Source organism: Scyliorhinus canicula, chromosome 10 (assembly GCF_902713615.1).
Source record: "Scyliorhinus canicula chromosome 10, sScyCan1.1, whole genome shotgun sequence".
NCBI classification, from domain to species: Eukaryota; Metazoa; Chordata; class Chondrichthyes; order Carcharhiniformes; family Scyliorhinidae; genus Scyliorhinus; species Scyliorhinus canicula.
The window spans coordinates 46,184,462-46,212,183 of NC_052155.1; the positions used below are offsets into that span (position 1 = coordinate 46,184,462).

General features: G+C 42.3%; 1 protein-coding gene across 2 annotated transcripts in view; it reads left to right on the top strand.

Annotated features, from left to right (window-relative positions):
• The window catches only part of oxsr1b (oxidative stress responsive kinase 1b), a 271,259-nt gene that overhangs the window by 35,412 nt on the left and 208,125 nt on the right, over positions 1–27,722 (top strand). For both annotated transcript variants that reach the window (XM_038808848.1, XM_038808847.1), the window contains exon 2: positions 23,699–23,811. In XM_038808848.1, the coding sequence (XP_038664776.1) occupies positions 23,784–23,811 (28 nt within the window). In that variant the 5' untranslated portion in view covers positions 23,699–23,783. The remainder of the gene's footprint in view (positions 1–23,698; positions 23,812–27,722) is intronic.

Genomic DNA, 27,722 nt, shown 5'->3' on the forward strand with positions numbered 1-27,722 from the left:
GCTGCTTGCTTTCTCGGCTGGTGAGCTAGCAGGTGGCTAGCCTCATAGAAGGTCCCTGTGTCCGATGGAGTTGGTGCACTTCCTTCCTGGTGGATAGCAGGTTAAAGTCCCATTTGTAGTTTTTCCTGGCTGCCAGAAGCTGTACAGTCAGGGCCTCTGAGTATCTTCTGTCAACCTCCAGTATGAAGTTGATCAGTTGCTGCCTAGTTGCCCCCTCTTCCCTGCCTTTGCGTGCCTTTATACATGATAATTTCTTCTCTAATCATAGCGTCCAGTGCCTCCTGGAACATGGAGGGTGAGACCTTCTTCCCTTTTGGGTTGTTAATAATGTACTAGTCTATGGCCTGTGATGTTTTCTGGCAGAAGACTGGTGAGTTTTTGGTTGGGCTGGATCAATGGATGTTTCTCTTCGTGCGGTGCTCTTGGATTTTGAGAATTCTCATTCTGCTGGGAATTTACAAACCACTTGTATTAAAACAGGTAACTTGGTCAGACACAGCTTAACCCATTCTTTTATGTCAGTGTTCCATGATTTTGCTAGCTTCTATTATGATTGTCTAGTGGTTACACTGCTTTCAATTCAAATAAAATGCAGAATCTTGTATGGGGAAGAACTAGGAGATTGCTCCTTACTGTTGGAGGTTGATTTGGGAGAAACAACTAATTGATTTTGGCATGGTTGGTAGCACTTTTTGTTTCTGGGTCAGAAAGTTAATTCTCACTCCAGAGATTTGATAATCTAGTCTGGTATTCCATTGAAGGAGTAAGGGAATGCTGCACAGTTGGTGGTACTGTATTTTGGAGGAGATGTTAAACTGAGACCCTGTTTGCCCTGAATTGGATGTAAAACATTCTTCCCATTACTTTGAAGAGCATGGACATTTTCCTTAGTGCCCTGCTCTATATTTATCCTTGAACCAACATCTCGGATAACCTGATTAACTTTGCATTGTTTATGGTAGCTTTCTCTTTTTTAAAATTCATTTTTACGGAATGTGGGCTTTGCTGGCTAAACCAGCATTTGTTGTCCATCCCTTTTTTAAAATAAATTGTCAGTACCCAATTCATTTTTCCAATTAAGGGGTACTTTAGTGTGGCCAATCCACCTACACTGCACATCTTTGGATTGTGGGGATGAAACCCACGCAAACATGGGGAGAATGTGCAAACTCCACCCAGACAGTGACCCAGAGCCGGGATCAAACCTGGGGCCGTGGTGCCATGAGGCAGCAATGCTAACCACTGTGCCGCCATATTGCACTTTGTTGTCTGTCCCCAATTGCCATTGCGAATGTGGTGGTGAGCTGTCTTCTTGAACTGCCGCAGTCCAGGTGGTGGAGGCACACATACTGTGCTATTAGGAAGGGAGTTCCAGGATTTTGACCCAGCGACAGTGAAGGAACAGGGATATATTTCCTAGTCAGAATGATGAATGACTGAGAGGAGAACTTTCAAGTTGTTGTGTTCACATGTATTTGCTGCCCATGTCCTTCTAGATAATAGTAGTCACAGGTTTGGAAGATGCTACCTCAGGAGACTTGTCGATAGTACACACTGATGCTACAGTGGAGGAATGGTGAGATATTTCCAAGTCAGGACGATGAGTGACTTGGAGGGGAACTTGCACATGGTGTTTGCACATTTTCTCTCCGTGTCTGTGTGAGTCTCACCCCCACAAAACCCAAAGATGTGCAAGATAGATAGATTGGCCATGCTAAATTGTGCCTTAATTAGAAAAAAATCGGGTACTCTAAATTTATTTTTAAAACTGTCTGTCACTTGCTGCTTATATTGTTTAGCATGCAAGTAGTCCTGTGTTGCAGCTTCACCAGGTTGACAACTCATTTTTTGGTATGCTTGATGTTGTTCCTGGCAGATTATCCTGCACTCTTTATTCAAACGGGGTCGAACATCTGGCTTGGTGGTAATGGTAGCGTGGGTCATATGCCAGGCCATGAAGTTACAGATTGTGGCTAGTACAATTCTGCTTCTGCTGATGGCCCACAGCACCTCATAAGAACATAAGAACTAGGAGCAGGAGTAGGCAATCTGGCCCCTCGAGTCTGCTCCGCCATTCAATGAGATCATGGCTGATCTTTTGTAGACTCGGCTCCATCTTCCAGCTCAAACACCATAACCCTTAATCCCTTTATTCTTCAAAAAACGATCTATCTTTATCTTAAAAACATTTAGTGAAGGAGCCTCAACTGCTTCACTGGGCAAGGAATTCCATAGATTCACAACCCTTTGGATGAAGAAGTTCCTCCTAAGCTCAGTCCTAAATCTTCTTCCCCCTTATTTTGAGGCTATGCCCCCTAGTTCTACTTTCACCCACCAGTGGAAACAACCTGCCTGCATCTATCCTATCTATTCCCTTCAAAATGTTATATGTTTCTATAAGGTCCCCCCCCCCCCCCCTGCATCCTTTTAAATTCCAACAAGTACAGTCCCAACCCCTTCAGCTCTGACATTAACCTTGTGAATCTCCTCTGCACACCCTCTAGTGCCAGTATGCCCTTTCTCAGATAAGGAGACCAAAACTGAACACACTGCTCCAGGTGTGGCCTCACTAACACCGTACACAATTGCAGCATTACCTCCCTAGTCTTAAACTCCATCCCTCTAGCAATGAAGGACAAAACTTCATTTGCCTTCTTAATCACCTGTAAACCAACTTTTTGCGACTCATGCACTAGCACACCCAGGTCTCTGCATAGCAGCATGTTTTAATATTTTATCGTTTTAAATAATAATCCCTTTTGCTGTTGTTCCTATCAAAATGGATAACCTCACATTTGTCAACATTGTATTCCATCTGCCAGACCCTAGCCCATTCACTTAACCTATCCAAATCCCTCTGCAGACTTCCAGTATCCTCTGCACTTTTCGCTTTACCACTCATCTTCGTGTCATCTGCAAACTTGGACACATTGCCCTTGGTCCCCAACTCCAAATCATCTATGTAAATTGTGAACAATTGTGGGTCCAACAAGGATCCCCGAGGGACACCACTAGCTACTGATTGCCAACCAGAGAAACATCCATTAATCCCCACCCTTTGCTTTCTATTAATTAACCAATCCTCTATCTATGCTACTACTTTACCCTTAATGCCATGCATCTTTATCTGATGCAGCAACCTTTTGTGTGGCACCTTGTCAAAGGCTTTCTGGAAATCCAGATGTACCACATCCATTGGCTCCCCGTTATCTACCACAATGGTAATGTCCTCAAAAATTCCACTAAATGTGTTAGGCACGACCTGCCCTTTACGAACCCTACTACCCGACCTGCTCTGAATTTACCCTATTTAGCACGATAGTGCCACACAACACTATGGTGAGTATCCTCAATGTGAAGACGGGACTTCATCTCCACAAGGACTCTGGGATGGTCACTCCTACTGATACTGTCATGGACAGATGCATCTGCGGCAGGCAAATTGGCTGTACGTTTCTTAGTTGCAGCAGTGTCACAGGTTTTTCAAAGCTACTAAGATGTCCGGAGATTGTGAAAGGCAGCTATATAATTGCAGTGTTTAAATACAAGTCTCTCTTTGTCTAGAAAGAAGGCTGAAGTGGGTGCGATTCTTTAAAGAAGAGATTTCAAAAAAATTAAATGGGGAATTAGAAAATTCGGGCCACTGCTTTTTGCCCTGTCACGAAGATGGATTTTTAACGGGCAGGGGTGACAACAGGATCAAGAAAATGGTTCTCCCAGGATAGGTCGAGACCGTTTGACTTGGTGTGCTGCAATCTCTCCAAATATTAATACTTTATAATTTGTAGTTGCAGAGAGTTTCCTCTTTAATATACAATTTATTATTGACTGGAATACTTGTGCAGTAGGTTAGGTTAGTGTGCGGTACTTGCAGAACAGTTGAGGCTCTGGAAATGACACAGTTGAGAGTTTGGGGCCCTCCGAGGGCAGACGATCATTTTCTAACGCCACGCTTGAGGCTTTTGGCAATGAATGGGCACCTTACCTTGTAAGTTGTGTGCAGGGAGGGGTGGGGCAAGGCAAGGTTAAGTGAGGTGAGGAGAGAGAAAAAGAATAAAAGAGCAATTGATAATGTAGCGATTGGAACTTATTAATTTCTGATTTTGGTATCCGACTTAAGCTAGGATTAAAATAGTCCATTGCAGATGAATAGAAGTGTAGCTCTGAACCTTAGTGATATTAATCCAGTTGTTAGTTGGTGCAAAATCACAACTATGAATAGTCTGACAATTTGACACATTAGGAATTTCAGCCATAGGGTGCATGCAAGAATGGCTGGCATGATAAATATCACAGTGGTATGCAGGATGGGTTGCTGGTTCCAGGCTTGGTTTAAAAGTATTGTATCCAGCCATCATACCTGACCTTGCCTTGCTGCTGGTGTCAAAGGTACAAAAAGAGGGGAAGTAGGGTACATCATCAGTTTTTCAAATATTTTTTAGATTAACTAGAAAATTGATAGTGTGGCTCCCTTCTCTGTGTAATGCATCACTGATTCCCATCATGATTCAATTCAGAACCAGGGGAGGGCTAGCCCTCCCGAATCTACAATTCTACCACTGGGCAGCAACAGCCGAGCGAGTAAGGGGATGGATCCAGGAGCCAGAGGCTGAGTGGGTGCGTGCGGAGGAGGCCTCCTGCATGGGAACCTCCCTCCGGGCCCTCGCCACGGCAGCACTCCCATCCCCACCCAAAAAACACTCCAGCAGCCCAGTGGTGACAGCCACCCTCCAATCCTGGAACCAACTGCGGCAGCAACTTGGCCTGACCAAAATGTCGAACAGGGCTCCCATCTGCAACAACCATAGGTTCACACCAGCACTGACTGACGCCACCTTCAAAAGGTGGAGGCAGGACGGGGGGACACTGACAGTCAGGGACCTATACACGGACGACAGGATCGCAACACTGGACGAACTGACAGAGAAATTTCAGCTAGCTGGGGGGAACGAGCTACGGTACCTGCAGCTCAAAAACTTCCTACGAAAGGAGACAAGGACGTACCCACAACCGCCACGACAGACACTACTGGAAGACCTACTGGACGCAAGTATCCTAGAGAAAGGGAACTGTAGTGACATGTATGACCGACTGGTAGATAGGGACGACACCGTACTGGACGCAACAAGGAGGAAATGGGAGGACGACCTGGGGATGGAGATAGGGTGGGGACTCTGGAGCGAAGCACTGCATAGGGTCAACTCCACCTCCACGTGCGCAAGGCTCAGCCTGACGCAACTAAAAGTGGTACATAGAGCCCACTTAACAAGAACCCGTATGAGTAGGTTCTTCCCGGAGGTGGAAGACAGATGTGAACGGTGCCAAAGAGGCCCGGCCAACCACGCCCACATGTTCTGGTCTTGCCCCAGACTCGTGGAGTACTGGAAAGCCTTCTTCGAGGTTATGTCCAAAGTGGTGGGAGTGAGGGTGGAGCCATGCCCGATAGTGGCGGTCTTCGGGGTTTCAGAACAGCCAGATCTATTCCTGGGGAGGAGGGCGGACGCCCTTGCCTTTGCCTCCCTGATCGCCCGCCGTAGAATCCTGTTTGGCTGGCGGTCAGCAGCACCGCCCAGAGCTGCGGACTGGCTGTCCGACCTCTCGGAATCTCTCCAAATGGAGAAAATCAAATTTGCCATCCGAGGGTCGGACGACGGCTTCCACAGAACGTGGGAGCCATTCATGCAACTGTTCCGGGACCTATTTGTGGCCAATGTACAAGAGGAAGAATAGTCGGGGGAAGGTGGCGGGAGGGGGGGGGGCTACAGGTTCGGTACGGGGGTTCGATGGCTAGCTAAGGCCCAAAACCAAACTAAATAAACATGTTGAGGGGGGGGGGGGGGGGGGGGGGGGCGGGCGCAGTTACCACTACGAAGATGCTTACCTGTAAATATGTATGTTAATTTTTGCGTGTTTGTTTGTTTTTTTTTTGTTCTTTTTCTCTCCTAACAATTTGTAATTTGTTCAATATAAAATATGAAAACTGAATAAAAACATTTATAAAAAAAAAAAATGATTCAATTCAGGATAAGAATATGTGTTACCGTTGCATTCTGACCTTCTGAGGTGGTAGATGCATTGACTTTTTTTTTGCGGTACTCTTGTGTTACTTGTCCTTTCAGAATAATTCAACACACCCAAGCAATCTTGTAACAATTTTTAAAAAAAACTGTAAACTTGTCTAGTGTGCAGATATTTGCAATATTATGAAGTTCAGTCACACATTGGAATAGGAGCCAAGCTGAGTACTGTCGGTTACCATGACATTCCCTGAAAGCCTCTTTTAAACTGCCAAATTTTTCTAGTTTTTAATGGTGATGGCATGTCTGTGTGTATTGCTGCTTACCCTCCTGCAGCATTGAATTGCTTTTGTTCAACCTCCCTAAAACAGGTGTGCAATCCTTTTATCTCAGTAATTAATTTGAATGTTAATTACATTCTTAAGTGCTTTATTTTTTTTAAATAAATTTAGAGTACCCAATTAATTTTTTCCAATTAAGGGGCAATTTAGTGTGGCCAATACACCTAGCTTGCATATTTTTGGGTTGTAGGGCGAAACCCACGCAAACACAGGGAGAATGTGCAAACTCCACACGGACAGTGACCCAGAGCCAGGATCGAAAGTGTTTGAGTTACAAAATTTTAAGTTACCCCTTGAGCCCAGTTTTCATCCACTGTTTTGCCCTCATTATCATTTCCCAAGACAGCCTAATAATAGTAGAATGTTCAATTCATTAACTAAATTATGTTTGTGTCAGCAGGACAGTAATCAGGATAGTACAATTGGCAGCAATACCACAGGACTAAGAGGAGAAATTGAGCCAGTGTTCAATGATCATATACAGTGACTCCTGCAGGAAAGTGTAATAAATCCGTGTGCTTTCAAGACTGGTTTTAATTTGTTTCATACTGTTGAGGCAAAACGATGAAAACTAAGAAAGTTGGATGCCCTGTAGTGGATAGAAAAGCTGAGGGAAGCAAGGACATTCAATTTTAAGGTGAGGGGAAAAATGGATTCATGATGCATAATAATAAATGATCATGGCATTGAGGCATCACATTTTGCAAAGTTCCATATTGTGAACTTGTACGAGGCAAGTTTTTTTACACAGAGGGTAGTGGATGCCTGGAACTCGCTGCCAGAGGAGGTGGTGGAAGCAGGGACGGTAGTGAGATTTAAGAGGCATCTTGACAAATACATGAATAGGATGGGAATAAAGGGATACGGACCAGGAAATGTAGAAGATTTTAGTTTAGACGGGCAGCATGGTCGGCACAGGCTTGGAGGGCCGAAGAGCCTGTTCCTGTGCTGTACTTTTCTTTGTTCTTTGTTCTTTGATCCATTCCATTTCATGCATAGGTTATCCCAAAGCATGTCTGAAAAACCTACATTATTTACCAGGTTCTGTAAAGTACTTGTAGAATTGAAGTTGAGCTCTCATTTTGTCTGAATAATTGACAGTAGAAAATGAGTGTGTGTATCAAATGCAGTGTATTTCCATTGTTTTCTGATATTTCCATTTAGCTGTCCTGGACTTTAGTGGTACTTGAAGCTCAATTTTGTAACGTGCTTGCGACCTTGCCTGTATCATGAAATAATATTCTTATCTTCGTAAGGAGCAAATTGGGGTTGGGTGTGGGCCAAGTTAGAATGCTCTTTTGGCGTATTGGTACAGACCTGATGGGCTGAATGGTCCTGCACTGTCGGGATTCTATGATCCTGCGGGCCCTGTCTGATTTTTGCAGAAGACCATTCTGCTGCCCAAAGACTACAGTCATTGTAAATTTTTATTCTGGTTGTGTATGTAATGATATGTAGATAGACAAGTTAGTGAAGGGTTAGTTATTACATCTGTGTAAATCAAGCACTAGAAGGCACCACCACTTCTCTGTATTTAAGTCAGACCCTGAGGGAATTCTGGGAGTAGCATTGGAGAAAGCATGGTGACAGATTTAGGAGAAGATTAGATTAGACAGTTAGCACGAGGTTAGATCATCGTGTAGTTGGTAATTAGTTTATTGAGTACTGCTAGACAGATTCAATATTACTAATTATTAACTGTAGGGGAACATGGTGGCGCAGTGGTTAGCATTGTTGCCTCACGGCGCCGAGGTCCCAGGTTCAATCCTGGCTCTGGGTCACTGTCTGTGTGGAGTTTGTACATTTTCCCCGTGTTTGCGTGGGTTTCGTCCCCACAACCCAAAGATGTGCAGGGTGGGTGAATTGGCCATACTGGAATGAATTGGATACTCTAAATTTATATTTTAAAAACTATTAAGTAAATGAAGTTCGTATACTCTGAGCTACAGTTAATAATTTTGTTTCCTTTAAATTCTAGAGTACCCAATTAATTTTTTCCAATTAAGGGGCAGTTTAGTCACAAAGATAAAAAGGCAAAGATTACCACATATGGTAATATAGTGTATAGTGACGGAATGTTTGTTTGGCCTATTTCACCAGCACAAATTTTGCTACGGGCACTATCTACTGGGTGTTAGAACTTCTGGCCAGGCAGTGAAGAATAGAACACTGAAGTCTAGTCTTTATACACCTGTGATCTTTTACTTGGAGGAATGTACAGCATTCACTTACAACTAACGATTTGTGTATGCTCACACAGGTGAATCCTCAATTCATGCCCACCACCAGATTCCAACTAACTGCAACACTTTTAAACCCATTTTCTCCTATTTATTCACAAACCAGTGTAAGCATTTCATGAAATTGTAATTTTTCTTTTGCATGCAAGAGGTTTGTTTGTAATGGTTAGGTTATGTCACATGAATCTGAATGAATGCTTTTGGATACGATGGTCGTCCTCAACAGTTAAGAGTCAACCACATTGTTGCAGTCATGTATAGGCCATGTTGGATAAGCACAGTAAGAAGTCTGACAACACCAGGTTAAAGTCCAATAGGTTTGTTTCAGAAACCTGTTGGACTTTAACCTGGTGTTGTCAGACTTCTTACTGTGCTCACCCCAGTCCAACGACGGCATCTCCACATCATGTTGGATAAGGAAAGCAGATTTCCTTCCCAAGGGATGTCAGTAAACCAGATGGGGTTTTTACAGCCTGGTAGCTTCATAATTTTTTTATTCAAAGTGTAATTTATATTCCTCATCTGCAATGGTGGAATTTGAACTCTGTCGCTCTCCAAATCGTTAGTCCTGTAACATAATTATAATGCCGCCAAAGATCTAAAATTTTAAAAGTTGGCTTTATATTTCCTGTATGGCACATGCGTTTACTGCACTTTCCTTCATTTCCTTGAATGATTGTTCTTCAGCAGGAGGGCAGCTATTTTGAGGGAAGATCAGTTTAGAAGAGCTACAGACACTGGAGAGGAATTAAGTTCAGAATGATAATTTAAATAATTATCCCAGTGAATGAAAGTGCATAATTTTGTTTTGGTTTTGCATGTGGAAGGTTTCTTAGATTAACAGCGAAGATTGAGAGAGATTGGAGGGCCTGTGGTTGAAGAATTGTTCAGGTCGATGATCTTTCACCAGAACATCGGAGATCTGCTAATGAGTTCTGATGAAAACCCATCGACCTGAAACATTAAATCAATTTCTCTGCACAGATGCTGAGTTAATGCTGAGATGCCTGTCTGAGTATTCCAGCATTTCTTTCAGACTTCCATTATCAGTAATTCGCTTCTGAACTTTTAAAATTTGCTCTTGAGATGTGGGCATCTCAAGTGTGTGGGCATCACTGTTAAGGCCAGCAATTATTGTCCACCCCTAATTGCCCATCCCTAATTGCCCTTTAGAAGGTGGTGATGAGCCGCTGCCTTGAACTGCTGCAGTCCATGCGCATATCTACCCCCACAATGCTGTTCAGGAGGGAGTTCCAAGATTATGATTCAGATGTCGTGAAGGAACAGAAATATAGTTCCAAGTCACAATGGTGGCTTGGAGGGGAATTTGCAGGTGATGGTATCCTTGTGCATCTGTGGCCTTTTAGGTGAAAGAGGTCAAGGTTTTGGATGGTTCTGTTATGTTAGCCTTAAATTGCTAAACATAGTGCTATGTTTCTGATGTGTTTGAGTTCCATCTGACAGTTTGGGTAGTTTTGGTGAATATAAAGTTTTCCATGACACTACAGTTAGGAAAAATGGGGAACTCCACTGTTACCCTAGCAACATTCTACCCTCTGCGAACACTACTTGAAACAAGCTACCTGGCCATTGAACTCGTGCAGTTTGCGGGACCTTGTGCAGATTACTCGTCATATAACTTGACTGCACTTTCGAAGTAATAGTGAAACTTGTGGGATGTCCTGAGGTTGTGATGAGGTTTTCTCTCCATAATCCATTTGGGAACTCTGATTGTGATGTTATAAATATATTTGCTGTTACTTAGCATTATGTATGGCATTAAAAATCTCAGTATCATATTACAACTGTCTGTTTGTAAAAGGTCCCCTGGTATTTTGTGTTTTGCGATAAGCTCTGGAGTTCAGAATGTGGTTTAAATAAATTCATTACCTATTGCATTTCATTGTCTTCAGTAAAAACAAACAATGCTACTAGAATCGCAATATGAACATTCCTCCAATACCAAAGCTATTCTTCGCCAAATTATTCTTCACAACCATTTTTAGTTTTAAATGTATTCCAGCTAATATATTGATGTGTTACAATTTCCAAGGGATAACCTTAAATGGAACCAACCAGGTGGAATTTTCCCATTGCACAACAACTGCTTTGAACAAACGATGATGCACATTTAGAGCCATGTGAGCAATGAGGAGAATGTCTTCACATGAGGGCTTGGAGCTGTGTAAATAAACACACATGCTAGTTAAGGCATTGGGGTCAGTCTGCATCTGAAACAGGTTGTTATTTTGGATGAAACCCTTCATCTGATGACCTGTCTTTCTTCCAGCTGTTGACTCAGCCACTGTTTCAATTTTCATTTGACACCAAATTTAATTTTCTTTAAAAGAAAATAAATTATGGAAGTACATATGAGATAGGAGCAGTCAGCCATTTAGTCCTTCAGTCCATTCAGTTAGATCATGGCTGATCTCCTGCCCACCCACCCTAATAAACTTCAACGCTCTTGTTTATCAAGAATCTATCTCTCTTTACCTTGAAAACAAACATTCAGACTCTGTTACCCTACCTTTGAGGAGGGGTTCCAAAGACGCACCACTCGAGATTTTTTCTTCACCTCGCTCTTAAATGGGAAACGCCTTAATTTTAAACAGTGTGATGACTACCAAAAGTAGGGGCCAGCATATAACAACACCAATATACATGAAAGGAAAGCATCACATTTTGTACAAGACAGTTAACATTACAAAACATCTCCCGCCTTCATTGACATTGACAAATACAAATCATTCTATCAAGCAACTAGTAATTTTAATTTGCAGTTGTAACATATTAATGAGGACATGATCAGATTCTATACGAACAGTACATGGTTAAATTCTAAGCTGAAAAATCACAATACAGCTTCATGCACTAAAAATTGTCCTTTTGGATAACATGCCAGAGGGCCTCCGTTGACCTTAGACCCAACAACCTTGGTCATTATTTCTGAAAACAAGAACTTGAAGCAGGGATTAATTTAAAGTAAATAATAAACTGATTCTGACATTAGATCAATAACTTTTTTTTGTTCTTGGGATAGGAATGTTGCTGTCCCTAATTGCCCTTGAGAAGGTGGTGGTAAGCTGTCGTCTTGAACTGCTCCAGTCCATGTGTCGGTACAAGCACACTGATGTTGGGAAGGGAGTTCCAGGGTTTTGATCCGGTGACCGTGAAGGATTGATAATACAGGTCCAAGTGGGAATGGTGTGTCACTTGGAGGGGAGCTTGCAAGTGATGGTATCCCCATAGATCTGCTATCCATGTCTCCCTTAGGTGGGAAATGTCACAGGTTTGGAAGATTCTATCGAAGAATCCGTGGCATTTTGATACCATCTATTTTGTTATTGGTACACTGCTGTCAGTGTGCCAGTAATGGTGGGAATATGCGTATTAGGTGGTGGATGGGGATCCTGATCAAGGAGGCTAGTTTGCTTGAGATTTTGTGGAGCTTCTTGGGTCATTGAAGTTGCACTTATTCAGGCAATTGGAGAGTATTTCATCAGACTCCTGACTTGTGTCTTGTAGATAACAGATGGGCTTTGAGGGGGTGGGTTACTCGCTGCAGAATTACCGGCCTCTGACCTGCACTTCTAGCCACAGTATTTATGTTGGTAATCCAGTTAAATCTCTGGTCTGTTGCCACGCCCAGAATGTTGATAGTAGGGAATTTTGTTATAGTGCCTTTAACATGGGGAGATGGTTGGATTCTCTTGTTGGCAATAGTCATTGCCTGGCACTTGTATTGTGCAGGTATTGTTTGTCACTTGGCCCAAGCCTAAAAGTTGTCCTGGTCAAATATGTGGGTTTTGTTTTGATTGGGTTTATTGTCACATGTACCGAAGTACAGTGAAAAGTATTTTTCTGCGGCCAAATGGACGTACACCGTATGTACATAGTAGACAAAAATGAATAATCAACAGAGTACATTGACAAATGGTACACCGACAAACAGTGATTGTTTATAGTGCGGTACAAGGGGCCAAACAAAGCAAATCCATGAGCAAGAGCAGCATAGGGCATCGTGAATAGTGTTCTTACAGGGAACAGATCAGTCCGAGGGAGAGTTGTTGAGGAGTCTAGTAGCTGTGGGGAAGAAGCTGTTCCTATGTCTGGATGTGCGGGTCTTCAGACTTCTGTACCTTCTGCCTGATGGAAGTGTCTGGAAGAGGGCAAAGCCTAGGTGGGAGGGGTCTCTGAAAATGCTGTCTGCCTTCCTGAGGCAGCGGGAGGTGTACACAGAATCAATGTGAAGGTGGCAAGCTTGTGTGATGCGTAGAACTGAGTTCACTACTCTGCAGTTTCTTGTGATCTTGGTCTGAGCAGTTGCCATACCAAGCTGTGAGACAGCAGGTTAGGATGCTCTCTATGGCACATCTGTAGAAGTTTGTGAGAGTTGATTCAGGCATGCTGAATTTTGTTAGTTTCCATAGGAAGTTGCGACATTGTTGGGCTTTCTGGACTGTTGCATCAGTGCCAACTATCAGGGCCCATATCTTTTTCTGTATCCAGTGTTGTCTTCCATTTCTTCATATCCCATTCAGTGAATTGATTTGGCTGAAGACTGGAATCTGTGATGGTACAGACATGGGGAGATAGTGGTTGCTCCTAACAATACTGTTGTGGATAGATGCATCTGCGAGAGGTGGAATGGTGAGGATGAGGAAAAATAATTTTCCTGCTTAGTTGTATCATCATTTGCCACAGGCCTGGTCTTGCAGATATGTCCTTTGGGTCTCGGTCAGTAGTGGTTCTACCAAACCACATCTTCGAGCTGGATATTGAAGTCCTCCCACCAGAGTGCATCCTTATGCCTTTGTTACCTTCAGTGCCTCTTGCAAGTTCAACATGGAGCACTGACGGCTGAGGAAGGTGATAAGTGGTTAAAACAAAACAGGAGATGTCCTTGTCAGTGTTTGCCATGATGGCAGAGACTTCATGGGGCCTGGACGCAATATTGAGTAGTCCCAGGGACACTTTTCAAAACATAGGAACCAGAGTAGGCCATTCAGCCCCTCGAGCCTGTCCTGCCATTCAGCGAGATCATGGTTGATCTGTGACCCTTTGGCCCATATCCCTTAATATCTGTGCTTAACAAAAATCTATTTATCTCAGATGTAAAATTAACAACTGATCTAGCTTCAACTGTTATTTGTGCGAGAGAGTTTCAAATCTCTACCACCCTTTTGAGTGAAGAGGTTCTTGCTTAAAACGCCTTGATTTGTATTCAGCTGCATCACCTCTGGGGGATCTATCCTGTAGTTGGGATGGAGATGTCCAGTGATGGTGGAGTCTGGGACATTGACTCCAAGATATGATGTGGTGAGTAGAATGCAAGGAAGGCTGTTACTTGACTTGTCTGTGGGACAACTCTTCCAATTTTGGCACAACTCCTTGTGTTGGTGAGGACTTTTGCAGAGTTTGAACATTTACCATTTCTGGTGACTAGGTCCATGCTGGGTATCCGATTTTATACATCAACCTTTCTGATGCAACTGAGTAGACAATTTCTAGGCCATTTCAAAAGGAAGCTGCTCAGAGTTGAAAAGCAGTTAGAAAGTCTGGAAAGCAAGGTCACCATTATACCATGCATTTCAGTTTCAGAAGATCTGAAATTTTAGGTTTGATAAAGAATGCTCAGTCTCTCCTGATCTTTCAATGGAGAACCTCCAGATGGCCAGACCAGCTGCCCCAATTCGTTTCTTGCCTGTGTTGACATTACTACACTAATGTTTTGTGATGTAAAAGCTGAATTCATTTCTATTTATAATGTGAATGAGAAAAAAATGAGGGGCCAATGTAAAAACACTGCTAATGGAACAAGAAAATTATCATGTAGCCAAGTTTGAGTTTCTAGGTGAGAGATAGGGGAGAAATAATGACCAGACAAATTAGAGTTCTTGAAAAGATAACTGACTATTTATAAATATGAATGATATTTAAGATGGTGAAACTTGGTTCAGAGCAATGCTTGATGAGCTGGGACAGCGGCCAGAATTTCTAGAATTCAGAAATCTTGAAGGTTTGAGCTTGAGGCTGCAGGCTGTGACAAATCAGACAGAATAGAGGTGCTGTAATGGGGAAATGGTAGGATTGCTGTTTTCAAAGGAAACATCAAGTAGGTCTAAAGTTCAGGTGAAGGTCCCATTTTTTGAATGAGTGACTGTAGGAGGCACTGGATGAATAAACATTCAGAATGGGGTCTTTGGAGCTTGGGAAAGGAAACGGTTGGCAGCAATGTTGAAGTAAATTTCACATCACATTAAGTGAGGTGTTATTTTGCTTCATATGTTTGTTGAGCCATTGGAGTTTCTATTCTAATCATTAGTAAAATCTCCAGTTGCAATGTCATTGACCGGGGGGGGGAGAGAAGGGAAGAGAGAGAGAGGAAGAGTGTCATGCCTGGTTCTTCCACTTGGATCTCAAAGTAACCCCAGCATAGTCAATTCAAGAAAGAGTCTAGTAGAGCTCCAATTATGCAGGTCTGAGGCCTGGTACAGTTGAGCTCAGTTTGGTACAGTTTAGCTCAGCCTTGGCTCAGGCCGGTTTTGCTCCGTTGACTGGTTCATGATGCAGAGTGAGGTCAGCAGCACTGGTTCAATTCCTGTGCCAGCTGAGGGTATTTATGAAGGCCTCGCTTGATCAACCTTGCCCCTCGCCTGGGGTGTGGTGATCGTCAGATTAAATCCCCACCAGTCAGCTCGCTCCCTCAGAAGGGAAAGCAGCATATGGTCATCTGGGAATATGGTGACTTTTACACATCAATGAATAGGATTAAATCATAGAATCATAAAATGGAACTAAGAAGGCTGAACCTTTTTTAGCTTTTTAAATAAAGCTAACTATGGCTACCATGATCATTCAACCACAGTAACTTTATTTGAAGCCTACTTGTGACAATAGGTGATTTTCATTTCCTTTTCAAGACCTAAAATTTATTTTCAAAAGACTGTAAAGGGAAAGTATTGCTGTAAGCTGTGTGTGCGTGTGGCATAATGAATAAATACACAGGCTAATGTGATGCAGACCAGGATTGGTCCCAGATGTTCCTCCCAATCACCGCAGAATCAGCTGATCTTTATTGTGGCGTTAGTGCAGCATTACAACAAGCCATTGATCTGGTCATGGGAAAGGTGGTGGTGGGGAAATCTGCTCAGGTTCTTACTGCAGATTTTAGGAATTTTTTTTTTGGGAGGTAGTATGAAAATGTGTATAAGTTGAGCAAGGACAGGATCAAGCTCTAAAATGAAAACAAAATACTGCTGACATTGGAAGTCTGAAATAAAAATGTGCAGGAAATACTCTGGTCTGATAACTCGATTCCTCTTTCCACATATGTTATCGTTATTATGATCCCAGACCAGACCCTAACATTGGCTAGGATACGGGACACGAACTCCAAGATTTTACTTTAATTTTGTAAGACTGAGGAAAGGATACTTCGCTCCTGCACTGATTGCACGAATAAATAGGGATCTGGTATATTAAATAATAGTAATAATCACTTATTGTCACAAGTAGGCTTCAATTAAGTTACTGTGAAAAGTCCCAAGTCGCCACATTCGGGCGCCTGTTTGGTGAGGCAGGTACGGGAATTGAACCCGCACTGCTGGCATTGTTCTGCATTGCAAGCCAACTATTTAACCCACTGTGCTAAATCAGCCACTAAAACAGACTTTATTACGAGCACAGTATTAAAATTCTTAATATCTCACCTGAAAATAGCTTACACTTACCGCTTAAACAATGCTACTCAATCCAATGAATATGAGGAGGCAATGTCTTAGTGGTATCATTGCTGGACTAGTAATCCAGCGACCCAAAGTCATGCTCTTGGGATCCAGGTTTGAATCCTGCCACGGCAGATGGTGAAATTTGAATTCAATAAAAAAAATCTGGAATTAAAAAGTCTTAATGATCATGAAACCATTATTGATTGTCATAAAAACCCATCTGGTTCACTAATGTCCTTTTTAGGGAAGGAAATTTGTTGTCCTCGCCTGGTCGGGCCTACATATGACTCTAGATCCATAACTATGTGGTTGACTCTTGAATGCCCTCGGGGATGGACAATAAATACTGGCCCAGCCATGAATTAACAAAAAAAAACCTTAATTGCTTCCTTTATTCCCACTTAAACAAGATCTCGATCCACCTTGAATACCAATGGCACAAAGGAATACTTGCTTTCCAGAGATATTCTTTGCGAAAGAGATCTTTTGATACTGCTTTACAGAAAAGATCTGACTCCTGTCAGAAATTCTGGCTGTATGTCTTCAAAAACTGTTTCAACTGGCTTGTTTCAGCTCACCCTTGTCCTCCGACAAACGTGCACGGCTTTAAAGACTGTTGATCTCTTTTTATATAAGTTGCAGAGCACAAAACCTGACTTGCGTTCCCAGCTTCATCCAGAATAGAACAAATTGAAAATGCTTTCTCAAAAAGGTCTTTGCTCTACCCAGCAATAACATCATCTCACCAAGCTGAAAACTAATTAACTCCCCTTAATTAAGACACAATTGCATTTGCCTTTGCTTTTTACTTTTAAAAAAAAATGTATTTTATTACAAATGTGTATCAAAGCGGGTTACAGTAAGTGAACACCCTGGGAAACAACTTCCCAACAATCAACGATACAGTCTGTATAGACCCCTTTTTCACCCCTGATGACTAATAGCTCCTCAAACATGGTCACCAAACATTCCCCACTTTTTCTCAAACTCCCCTTCTGAGCACCTTAACTCATACTTAATCTTCTCTAACCGCAGGAAGTCGTACAGGTCACCCAACCATGCCGCTACCCCCGGTGGTGATGCCGACCGCCGCTCCAGCAAAATTCGCCGCCGTGCAAACAGAGAGGCGAAGACCACGACATCGGCCTTCCTCCTCTCCATGAGCTCCGGCTTCTCTGAAATCTCAAATATTGCCACCAAAAGGTCCCCTAAGCTTTTTGTGATGGTTAATTGCACCCCTCCCACCTTTGTTGCTTTTCAACCTAAGAATCTTTTAATTCATGATTTCAGCAATCAAGCACACTTTGACCCAGGCTTTTAACCCTTACTTCACAGAATACTTATGATATAATATATCTGAAATTCCTATGTTCATCACAACATTTTGAGTTGAATATGGTGTCTCTGGTGCTTGAGCTCTGCTGTTGTGTTCAACTTGTTGCCAGATACCTTGCCTTGGATCTCTTGAGGAATGGTCATGGAACTGAATCCGCACTTTGACTGCTGCCTCACAAAGCGGGTTGGATCAGGCCAAAGAAGAATTAGTGGTGAATTTAAAAAGTGCTTTCAAAGATTTAGTGCAGGTAAATAGATAAAGCAAAGATGAGTTGAAACAATGGCCAGAACTAGAATTCATGTGCTCTATTATTGTCACTGATTTAATTGAAGGTTTATAAAAACTTAGATCTCGAAGATTCCATGTTAATTACTGCATGACCATATAAATTGTTGAAACTTAGCTATATAATAATTTACTCATCTAACGTGTGGACCAAATTAATCGAAAGTGCTGCTACTGCAGGCCCACAAGGATAGAAGCAGGCACCTCTCTCTAACTGAGGTAAATTAAACATGTTTTATTCAATTTGTTTACTGGCCTGCATGAATTACAGAATTCTCTAACTTGCCACAAGCTCACTTAAGAAAATTGCAGATCTGGTGTTGAATAACCATCACTTTCTTGGGCAAAGTTGCTCAATGACTGACCTTGCCAGTATTGTACACATTCTAAAGAAGAGTATATTTTTTGTTTAATATGGTTTGAATGTAGCGCAGAGTAATAGAATGAAATATGAAGAAATGCATCATCCATCGTGTTTAAAACTGCATTAACTACTGAGAAAAGTCTCTTTCCCCCACCCCAAGTATTGTATTACAGTGCTGTAGAGTTTAATCAGATAATCTCTTGGAATTGCACACTTCCCATTGCTTACCTGGCAGGGATCCCTACCCACTGAGACTTTGACTTGTATGTTTGTCGGGAGCTGAAAGGAAAGAAGCCTAGCTGTGTGATCCTCCTTGTACAAAAAATCAGCTTGACTGTGATCAACCAGTCAAAGGATCCTGGAGAACCAAGACCTGGTTGGATCTGGTAGGTTTTGCAGAGGAAAAACTTGGTTCTAACCTCCCATTGCACCAGTCCTTCTAAATCAAACTTTGCATATTTTTATTATACTCAAAAATATGAATCACTCAGCAAATGGAATTACATTGGGTGCATGATTTTTGTTTAACTTAGTTTTTGATCTTTGGCTGTGCATTTTTTTCCAAATTGTTTTATGTTAAAGCACGCACCTTGTTACAGCATGCTGAATACTTGGATCCCTCAGCAACGTGCTAACATGATGAACTATGTGATATACGTCAGAATGGTCACTGGGCAAAAGTAGTCTTCACTTTCATAATTACCTTTATTTAATTATCTCCTTAAGTAGATTGTACTGGTCTTAAACCCATCTTTTGGAAAAATATTTGTTTTCACATTAAAGAAAAAAAGGTAATCCATGCAATGATTTTGAAATAGTTGGCCTCAAGCAAATGGAGGAAAGAGATCGGAAGCAGATGTAATGAGTAATGTGCTGAGCTACATATTTGTGGGATGGCTAGATTACATGTATTTATACTAATGCACCATTGGAAAAAAGCAATACGCTTTAAATTGCTTCCTCATGTAATATAGATCTGTATAACCATGAGTGGTCTCCCCTGGCACATTTTGCAAGAGCAAAATCTATAATGTGGATGTTTTAGAGCTGCCCCTCTTTAAAATATGCCTTTGATATGCAATGAATGTTTCTCTCAGAATTATTACTCTTTTTAAGTGTCTTTTGGTTAATTTGGTAGTACTCGTGCCTCTGAGCCACCAGATTCTGGGTTTGAGTTCCACACCATGACTTGAATCTGTAATCTAGGTTGATGCTGTAAAAGGCTATATTGTCTTTCAGATGATTTGTTAAAATGTGGCCATTCGGATGGTTCAGATATAGATTATATGACACAGTTTGAAGACGAATGCCCTAAGAATTGGTTAACTGCCACTTGTTTCATGTTTGTGTGAAATATTGTTGCACAGAATGACAGCTGTGTTTTCCCATATAACTGTGCAAATAATTCATTGTACGTTGTGTTTCAAATGATATTTAAGAGACACAAGTGAACAATATCAAGTTTGTTGTTTCTTTATTTAGCAATGAAACTCTGCACATCCTTGTTGGAGGGGATGTTGTTGGAGATGGGCTGGATCATTTCGGCGATCTACGGGAAGATTTTGGAGGAGGATACGGCATCTTTGGAGGGGGTTAAGGCCAAGTAGGAGGAGGAGCTGGGGGGGCGGGGGGCCTCTGGAGGAGTGTTGTGGTGTGAGGTGCCTCAACCTCTTGTCCAAGGCTAGGCTCCAATTAAAGGTGGTGCATAGGGCAGACCTGACAAAATCAGGGTTGAGTTGGCTGTTTGAGGGGGTGGAGGATGTTTGTGAGAGATGGGGGGCGGGGGCGGCGGGCAGCCAACCATGCACATACGTTCACATACCATGCACATACTGTCCGAAGTTAGAGAAGTTTGGAGTTCCTTCTTCAGCACTATGCTGGTGAACTTGGACTTGGAATCCAGTCCTTGAGGGGCCAAATTTGGTGTGTTGGACCTGGTGGAGCTGCAAGCAAGGGCAGATGTTTTATCCTTCGCCTCGCTGGCTCATCTGCAGGTTCTGTTGGGATGGAAGTCAGCTTCTCTGCCCTGTGCCTCAGTGTGGCTGGGGGACCTGATGGAGTACCTGTGTGTTGAGAAGGTTAAGTTCACCTTGAGGGGTTCTATGAGATGGAATCTGTTTATTCTTCGCTTTAAAGAGTTGGTTACAGTCAGCTGCTAAAAGGCAGGGGTGGATTATTTTTTGAGTCATACATTCGTTGGTAGTGTGGGGAGGGAGGTGGGTTCTTCTGTTTTCTACTTTGTGTTTTTGCTTTATATATAAAATGTTAAATACAAATATATTTAAATATTTAATGAAACCCTGGTGACTGTTTACAGTCTGCGTTTATCCACCCACTTCAATTTTCCCATCTCCAGTTCCCCTAAGAAGGTGCAGGCAGCCTTAATCTACTGGTAACAATTTTATGGGATTGAACAATTTGCAGGCATTTTTATAGGACCGTTAAATGTCAACACCTGGGGCAGCATGTGGCACAGTGGATAGCACTGGGACTGCGGCACTGAGTACCCAGGTTCGAATCGCTGTCCTGGGTCACTGTCTGTGTGGAATTTGGACATTCTCCCCATGTCTGTGGGTTGCACTCCCACAACCCAAAGATGTGCAGATTAGGTGGACTGGGCACGCTAAATTGCCCCTTAATTGGAAAAAAAGGTTAATTGGGTACTCATTTAAAAAAAAAAAAAAAAATCAACACCTGAATCTCATGGGTGAGGAAACCCAAAAGTCTGGGCCAGTGGGCATTAGTGTATGAATTTAAATTTTAAGAACTTTTTATCCTGATTTTTTTTTTCTTTCTGAATTTGAAATTGCCAACGTGGGATTTGAACTCGTTCACTGAATTGCTAGTGCAGTAACATAACCACTGTGAAACTTGGGCAACCTATAGAATGCACCTGAAAATACTGTCAGCAGTACCTTCACGAGATTCTTCGAATCCAGTGGCAAGAACGGCATTCCAACAGTAGATGCAAAGTTTAGTATTGAGGTGCTAATCACGCAAAACAGCCGTGCTGGGCAGGGCATTTTGTGTTCCTGCCAGCAGATTCTCTCAACGCTTACTTGGAATGTGGTTGTGTCAGGAGACTCCCAGGCCAGAAGGAATGCGATAGAGCTATCTTCAAAGCATCCCTGAAGAGGTCAACAGTTCCCGCTGGAAGTCCCTCGCTCATAACTGAACAAAATGGAGAAGATCCATTTGAGGAGGCATTCCATTCTCTTGATGTATTTGTCGGGAATATGCAGAGGTGAAGTCGATACATTAGAACACATAAACCTCCAACTACCACCTACCTGCCCTGCATTTGGCGAAGTCTGCAGATCATGCATTGCACTTACCAACCATCTCTGAGCTCATTGAACTGGAGTGGAAGCAAGTTGTCCTTAACCCCAAAGACCTGCTTAATTAGGAGGAGACACTACTCTATTAAACTGCATCTCTTTTCCATTCTGTGGAGTTTCAGGTTCACAACGACAGGGTCCAAGGTTCGATTCCCGGCTTGGGTCACTGTCTGTGCGGAGATCTGCACGTTCTCCCTGTGTCTGTGTGGGTTTCCTCCGGGTGCTCGGGTTTCCTCCCACAAGTCCCGAAAGACATGCTGTTAGGTGAATTGGACATTCTGAATTCTTCCTCCATTTAATTGAACAGGCGCCGGAATGTGGCAACTAGGGAATTTCACAGTAACTTCATTGCAATGTTAATGCAAACCTACTTGTGACAATAATAAAGATCATTATTATAAAACTTGGGAATAAAGATTATTTTTATAAAACTTGGGAACAGAAGAATCGAAGGTGGCATCAGATTGAAATAAGATGCAAGTGGTCCAGGCAATGTTAGATGAAATTTGATGCAGACATATGTAGAATATGCTTTGTAGGGTGACAAAATGTTTGACAAATGTATTTAGTGACTATTGGAAAAATTCCAAGGGTGAAATTGGGAGGGACGTGGGAGCTTTTAGGTGCCCTATTCAAGATTCTCAACGTGCAGAGCGGCATTTCAAAGAAACAAAATATGAACAGAACAAAAATAATAAAGTGTGCGCTTCAGGGGAAGCGTTCCGGTTGCATGTACTTAGGGAACTGTCTGATTCCTGTTGCCAAGAAACAGGAAGAGGTATTGGAGTGCTTGCGAGTACATCAGCATCATGAAACTAACGTTATAGCGCCTCCAGTCTGATTTACAAGGAAAGGCTTGAAAGACTTGGAATTTTCAACCTGTTGAGGAAGACTTTTGATATAGAATTATAGAATATTGTAAATTGTGTATAGAAAATATGAATCCAGACTACGATATTAAGTTGAACAGTGGGAGTAGAAAGATGAGATGTGTTTAAACGATTGAAAAGTAATTTTAAGACTGATGCTGTCAAAGACTGATAAATATTTGGAATCCTATCCTCTTCAAAAGTGCAGGAATGCATATGTATGGATAGAGTCTGGTTTGAATGTAATTCCTTCTTTGGTAACCAACTAGCACTGAAGAATGCTCACATAAACAAGATGCAGGAGGGTTGTCTGCAAAAGAACTCTAGGAAGTTGTAACTCCCGTGAGGTGGCTATCTGGATCCTCGGATGTACAGATTAAAATGTGCACTACAGATGAAAAGAGTCAACTTCCCAACACAAAATGCAAAGATCCCATTGAACAACAGTATTTATTTATAAAGCAAAATATCCCAAAGTGCTTCACAGGAGACATGTCAGACAAAAGTTTACTTAGTGATATTAGGAAAGATCATCAAAAGCTTGGCCAGAGGTAAATTTTGAAGAATGTCTTAAAGGATGAGAGGGAGGTTTAGGGAGTATATACTAGAGTCTGGATCCAGATAATTGAAGGTATAGCTACCAGAGTAGTTAAAATGGGGATGCGTAAGAGGCTAGAACTGGAGGAGCACAGAAATCATTGAGCGTTGGAGGGCTGAAGGAGGATGCAAAGCTGAGTGGGCAGCAACATTATTCAGATTTGGATGTATATTCTTTATCCCTCCTTGTGGGTGAGTCAAAATTCAAGAACTCTCAACAGATTGTGGGAGCACTGTCTCACACAAACTACTGCAGCAGTTTAAATGGTATGCCTACTTGCCACCATTTAAAGGTCATCCAAGGATGGGCAGTGAATGCTACATTTGGCAGTGACGTCCACATTCCGAGATTGAATTAAAAATAACCAAGAATAATGTGTTGGCTGCCAATATCGGTCATGTGTTTTAGGAGTCGTGAACATGTACAGGGGGTTTGATGGGGTGACACCCTACCAATATTTTCAGGGAGTATTAATACATATGAGTGGATGCCCCTATGCAGAAATTTTGTAAAACTACTGGTTACAATATGAACTTGCAGAGGTTTTATTAAAGGTGCTCTTTTTGTTTTGTTTCAGGTAGTGGAGCTACAGCTGTGGTTCAGGCTGCCTACTGTATCCCAAAGAAGGAGCGAGTTGCAATCAAACGCATCAACCTGGAAAAATGCCAGACCAGCATGGACGAACTCCTGGTAATGCATTGAAGGACACGTTTAGACCAGCAGTACAGGGGAGGCCTGAATAGGGTTGAGTTGTTTTGGCCATTCATGAATGTAGCCAATGAAGGTTATATTAATGTAAAGCAAAAAGACTTCTGAATGTGTAAAATAACGACAAAATTCTGGAAATATAACGCTGCTGTCAGTATATAGAAAAAGAGGATCCTAGATTCTCCTTTAGAATCAGTAGGGCAATAGGTAACTGACTTCCTAGTATTATGCATTTCCAGAATTTTCTGCTTTATTTCAGGTTTCCAGAATTTGTAAAAGAAATAACAACTGAAAGACAGATGTGCAAATAATGAAGAGATTGGATTTACTAAACTGTTGCTTTAATGTTTGTGACTTTAATCTGCTGATAGATTGGGCAAATAAAACCATTGAGGAGGAAATCCTGGAGTATATGCGGGTTGGTTTTAATGGGCCAATACTTTGAGGAACCAACAAAGGAGCAGACTGCGTATTGTGTAATAAAAAAAGAATAATTGGCAATCTAGCTGTGCAAAGGCCCCTTTGAGATGGGCGACCATAATATGATAGAATTTTTCACCAAGATAGAGAGTGATATAGTTGATTCTGAGATTGGTCCTGAATCTAAATAAAGGAAACTAGGACGATATGAGACACGAGTTGATCGATTGGGCAACCTTACTTAAAAAGATGACAGTGGATAGGCAATGGCAAACATTGATAGAGTGCATGGGTGAACGGCAACAACAATTGTTCATTCCAGTCTGGCGCGAAAACAAAACTGTAAAGGGGCCAAACCATGGTTTATAAGGGAAATTAGAGATAGTATTAGATCCAAGGAAGAACCATATAAATTAGCCAGAAAAACAGCAAACCTGAGGATTGAGTGCAGTTTGTAATTCAGCAAAGGAGGATACAGTGATTTAATAAGGAGAGAAAAATAGAGTAAGAGGGTAAGCTTGCAGGGAACATACAAAATGATTGCATCTACCCTTGTCCACTCTACTGGTCACATTCTCAAAGATTCCAGAAGATTTGTGAAGCATGCTTTCCCTTTAGTGAATCCATGCTGACTTGGACCGATCCTGCCCCCGCTTTCCAAATGATCATACTTAATAATTGACCCCAGGGTGGCACGGTGGTGTAGTGGTTAGCATTGCTGCCAAACGGCACTGAGGACCCGGGTTCAGTCCTGGCCTCTGGTTACTATCCATGTCGAGTTTGTACATTCTCCCCATGTGTGCGTGGGTTTCCACAACCCAAAGATGTGCAGGGTAGGTGGATTAGCCAGGCTAAATTGGGAAAAAAAAAATTGGGCACTTTAAATTTATTTTAAAAAAAAAATTTACTCCAGCATTTTCCCCCCAACCACCGATGTCAGGCTAACCGATCTATAATTCTCTGTTTTCTCTCGCCCTCTTTTTTTTAAAGTGGGGCTACGTTAGCCACCCTCCAATCCATTGGAACTCTTCCAGGGTCTATAGAATGCTGGAAGATGATCACCAGTGCATCCAATATTTCTAGGGCCACTTCCTTAAGTACTCTGGGATGCAGAGCATCAGGCCGTGGGGACCCATTAGGTTTTAATCCCATCAATTTTCCAATACAATTTCCTGACTAATAAGGATTTCCTTCAGTTCCTCTTTCATGCTAGACCCTCTATCCCCTAGTATTTCTGGAAGGTTCTTTGTGTCCTCACTGAAGACAGATCCAAAGTATTTGCTCAACTGGTCTGTTGCCCATTATGAATTCACCTGATTTTAACTATAAGGGGCCTACATTTGTCTTCACCCGTCTTGTTCTCTTACATATCTATTGAAGCTTATGCAGTCAGTTTTTATTATTTTTTTGCAAGCTTACACTCTTGTTCTATTTTGCCCTTCTGAATTAAACCCTTTGTCCTCCTCTGCTGAATTTTACATTTCTCCCAGGCTTGCTGCTTTTTCTGGCCAATTTATATGCCTCTTTGGTTTTATCCGTGGTTGAGCCACCTTCCAAGTCTTACTCTTACTTTTACATCCCTGTAAAATTGTTGAAGTTCATTTTTGTGTTCTTTCAATGTCTGCCATTGCCTACCCACCGTCAACCCCTTAAGTATCCTTTGCCAGCTTTTCCTAGCCAATGCATGACTCATGCCATCAAAGTTGGCTTTCTTTAAGTTCAGGACCCTAGTCTCAAACTTAACTCAAACTCTCCATCTTATTGACGAATTTTACCATATTATGGTCACTCTTCCCTAAACGATCTCACACACACATTGATCATTAATCCTTCCTCATTGCACAATACCGAGTCTAGAATGACATGCACTCTGGTTCCTCGACATATTGGTCGGGAAAACCATCCTTTATACATTCCAGGAAATCTCCTTCATCGCATTGCTACCAGTGTGATCAGTCCAATCAATAGGCAGATCGAAGTCACCCATAATAATTGCTATACCCTTACTGCACCAGTTTGATCAGTCCAATCAATATGCAGATCGAAGTCGCCCATAATAATTGCTATACCCTTACTGCACAAATCCCTTTTAAAAAAAAATTAAAAAAAATTTCAGAGTATCCAATTATTATTGTTTTCCAATTAAGGAGGCTAAATTGCCTACTTCATGGTCATGTGTTCTAGGGAGGAGATGCTCTAGCTGATTTCCCAATCCAGCTCTTGGTCTGTAACATTGTAGCTAACAGATGAGGAACACATCAGCCATGATAGAATGGCGGAGTAGGCTCAATGGGCCAAATGGCCTAATTCTGCTCCTATATCTTATGAATTTATGAATTAAGGGACAATTTTGCGTGGATATTTCACCTACCCGGCACATTTTTGGGTTGCGGGGGTGAGACCCACACCGACACGGGGAGAATGTGCAAACTCCATGCGGAGAGTGACCAAGAGCTGGGATTGAACCCGGGTGCTCAGTGCTGTAATGCAGCAGTGCCGTAATGCAGAAGTGCTAACCATTGCTCCACTATCCTGCCCCAACTGCACGCATCTCTAATTTCTTGTTTGATGCTATCCCCAACCTCGCCACTACTGTTGGTGGTCTGTAGACATCTGCCACTGATGCATGTTTTCCCTGTGGTGTTCCGCTGCTCCACCCATACAGGTTTCATATCGTCCAGGCTAATGTCCTTCCTTACTATTGCGTTAATTTCCTTTTTAAACAGCATCGCTACCCCATCTCCCTTTCCTTTCCTTCTTTCTTTCCTGAATATTGAGTACCGCAGGATATTGAGTTCCTGTCCTTGGTCATCCTGGAGCCAGGTCTCCATGCCTAATTACATAATATCAGTTGATTGTCAGCGCAGTTAATTCATCAACCTTATTACAAATGCTCCTCGCACTGAGACACAGCGCAGTCAGGCTTGTTTTTTTGACATTTTATCTTTTTAGAATTCTGATGTAATGTGGCTCTTTTTGATTTTTGTCTTTTGTTTCTCTGCCTTCCACTTTTCCCTTTTACTACCTTTTGTTTCTGTCCCCACCTTGCTTCCCTCCGATCTCCTGCATTGGCTCCCATCCCCCTGCCATATTAGTTTAAGCCCTCCCCAACAGCACTAGCAAACACTCCCAAGAACATTGCTTCCTGTTCTGCTCAGGTGCAGACCATCTGGTTTGTACTGGTCCCACCTCTCTCAGAACCGGTTCCGGTGTTTAGGCGCAGGGATGTCTTTCTGCAGTTGTACAAGGCCTTGGTGAAACCACACCTGGAATATTGTTTTGGTCGTCTTTCCCTCGGGAAGGATATTCTTGCGATTGAGTGAGTGCAGCAAAGGTTTACCAGACTGCTTCCTGGGATGGTAGGACTGATGTACGAGGAGAGATTTGAGTCAGTCAGGATTATATTCTCTGCAGTTTATAAGAGTGAAGGGGAATATCATAGAAACCTATGAAATTCTAACGGGACCAGACAG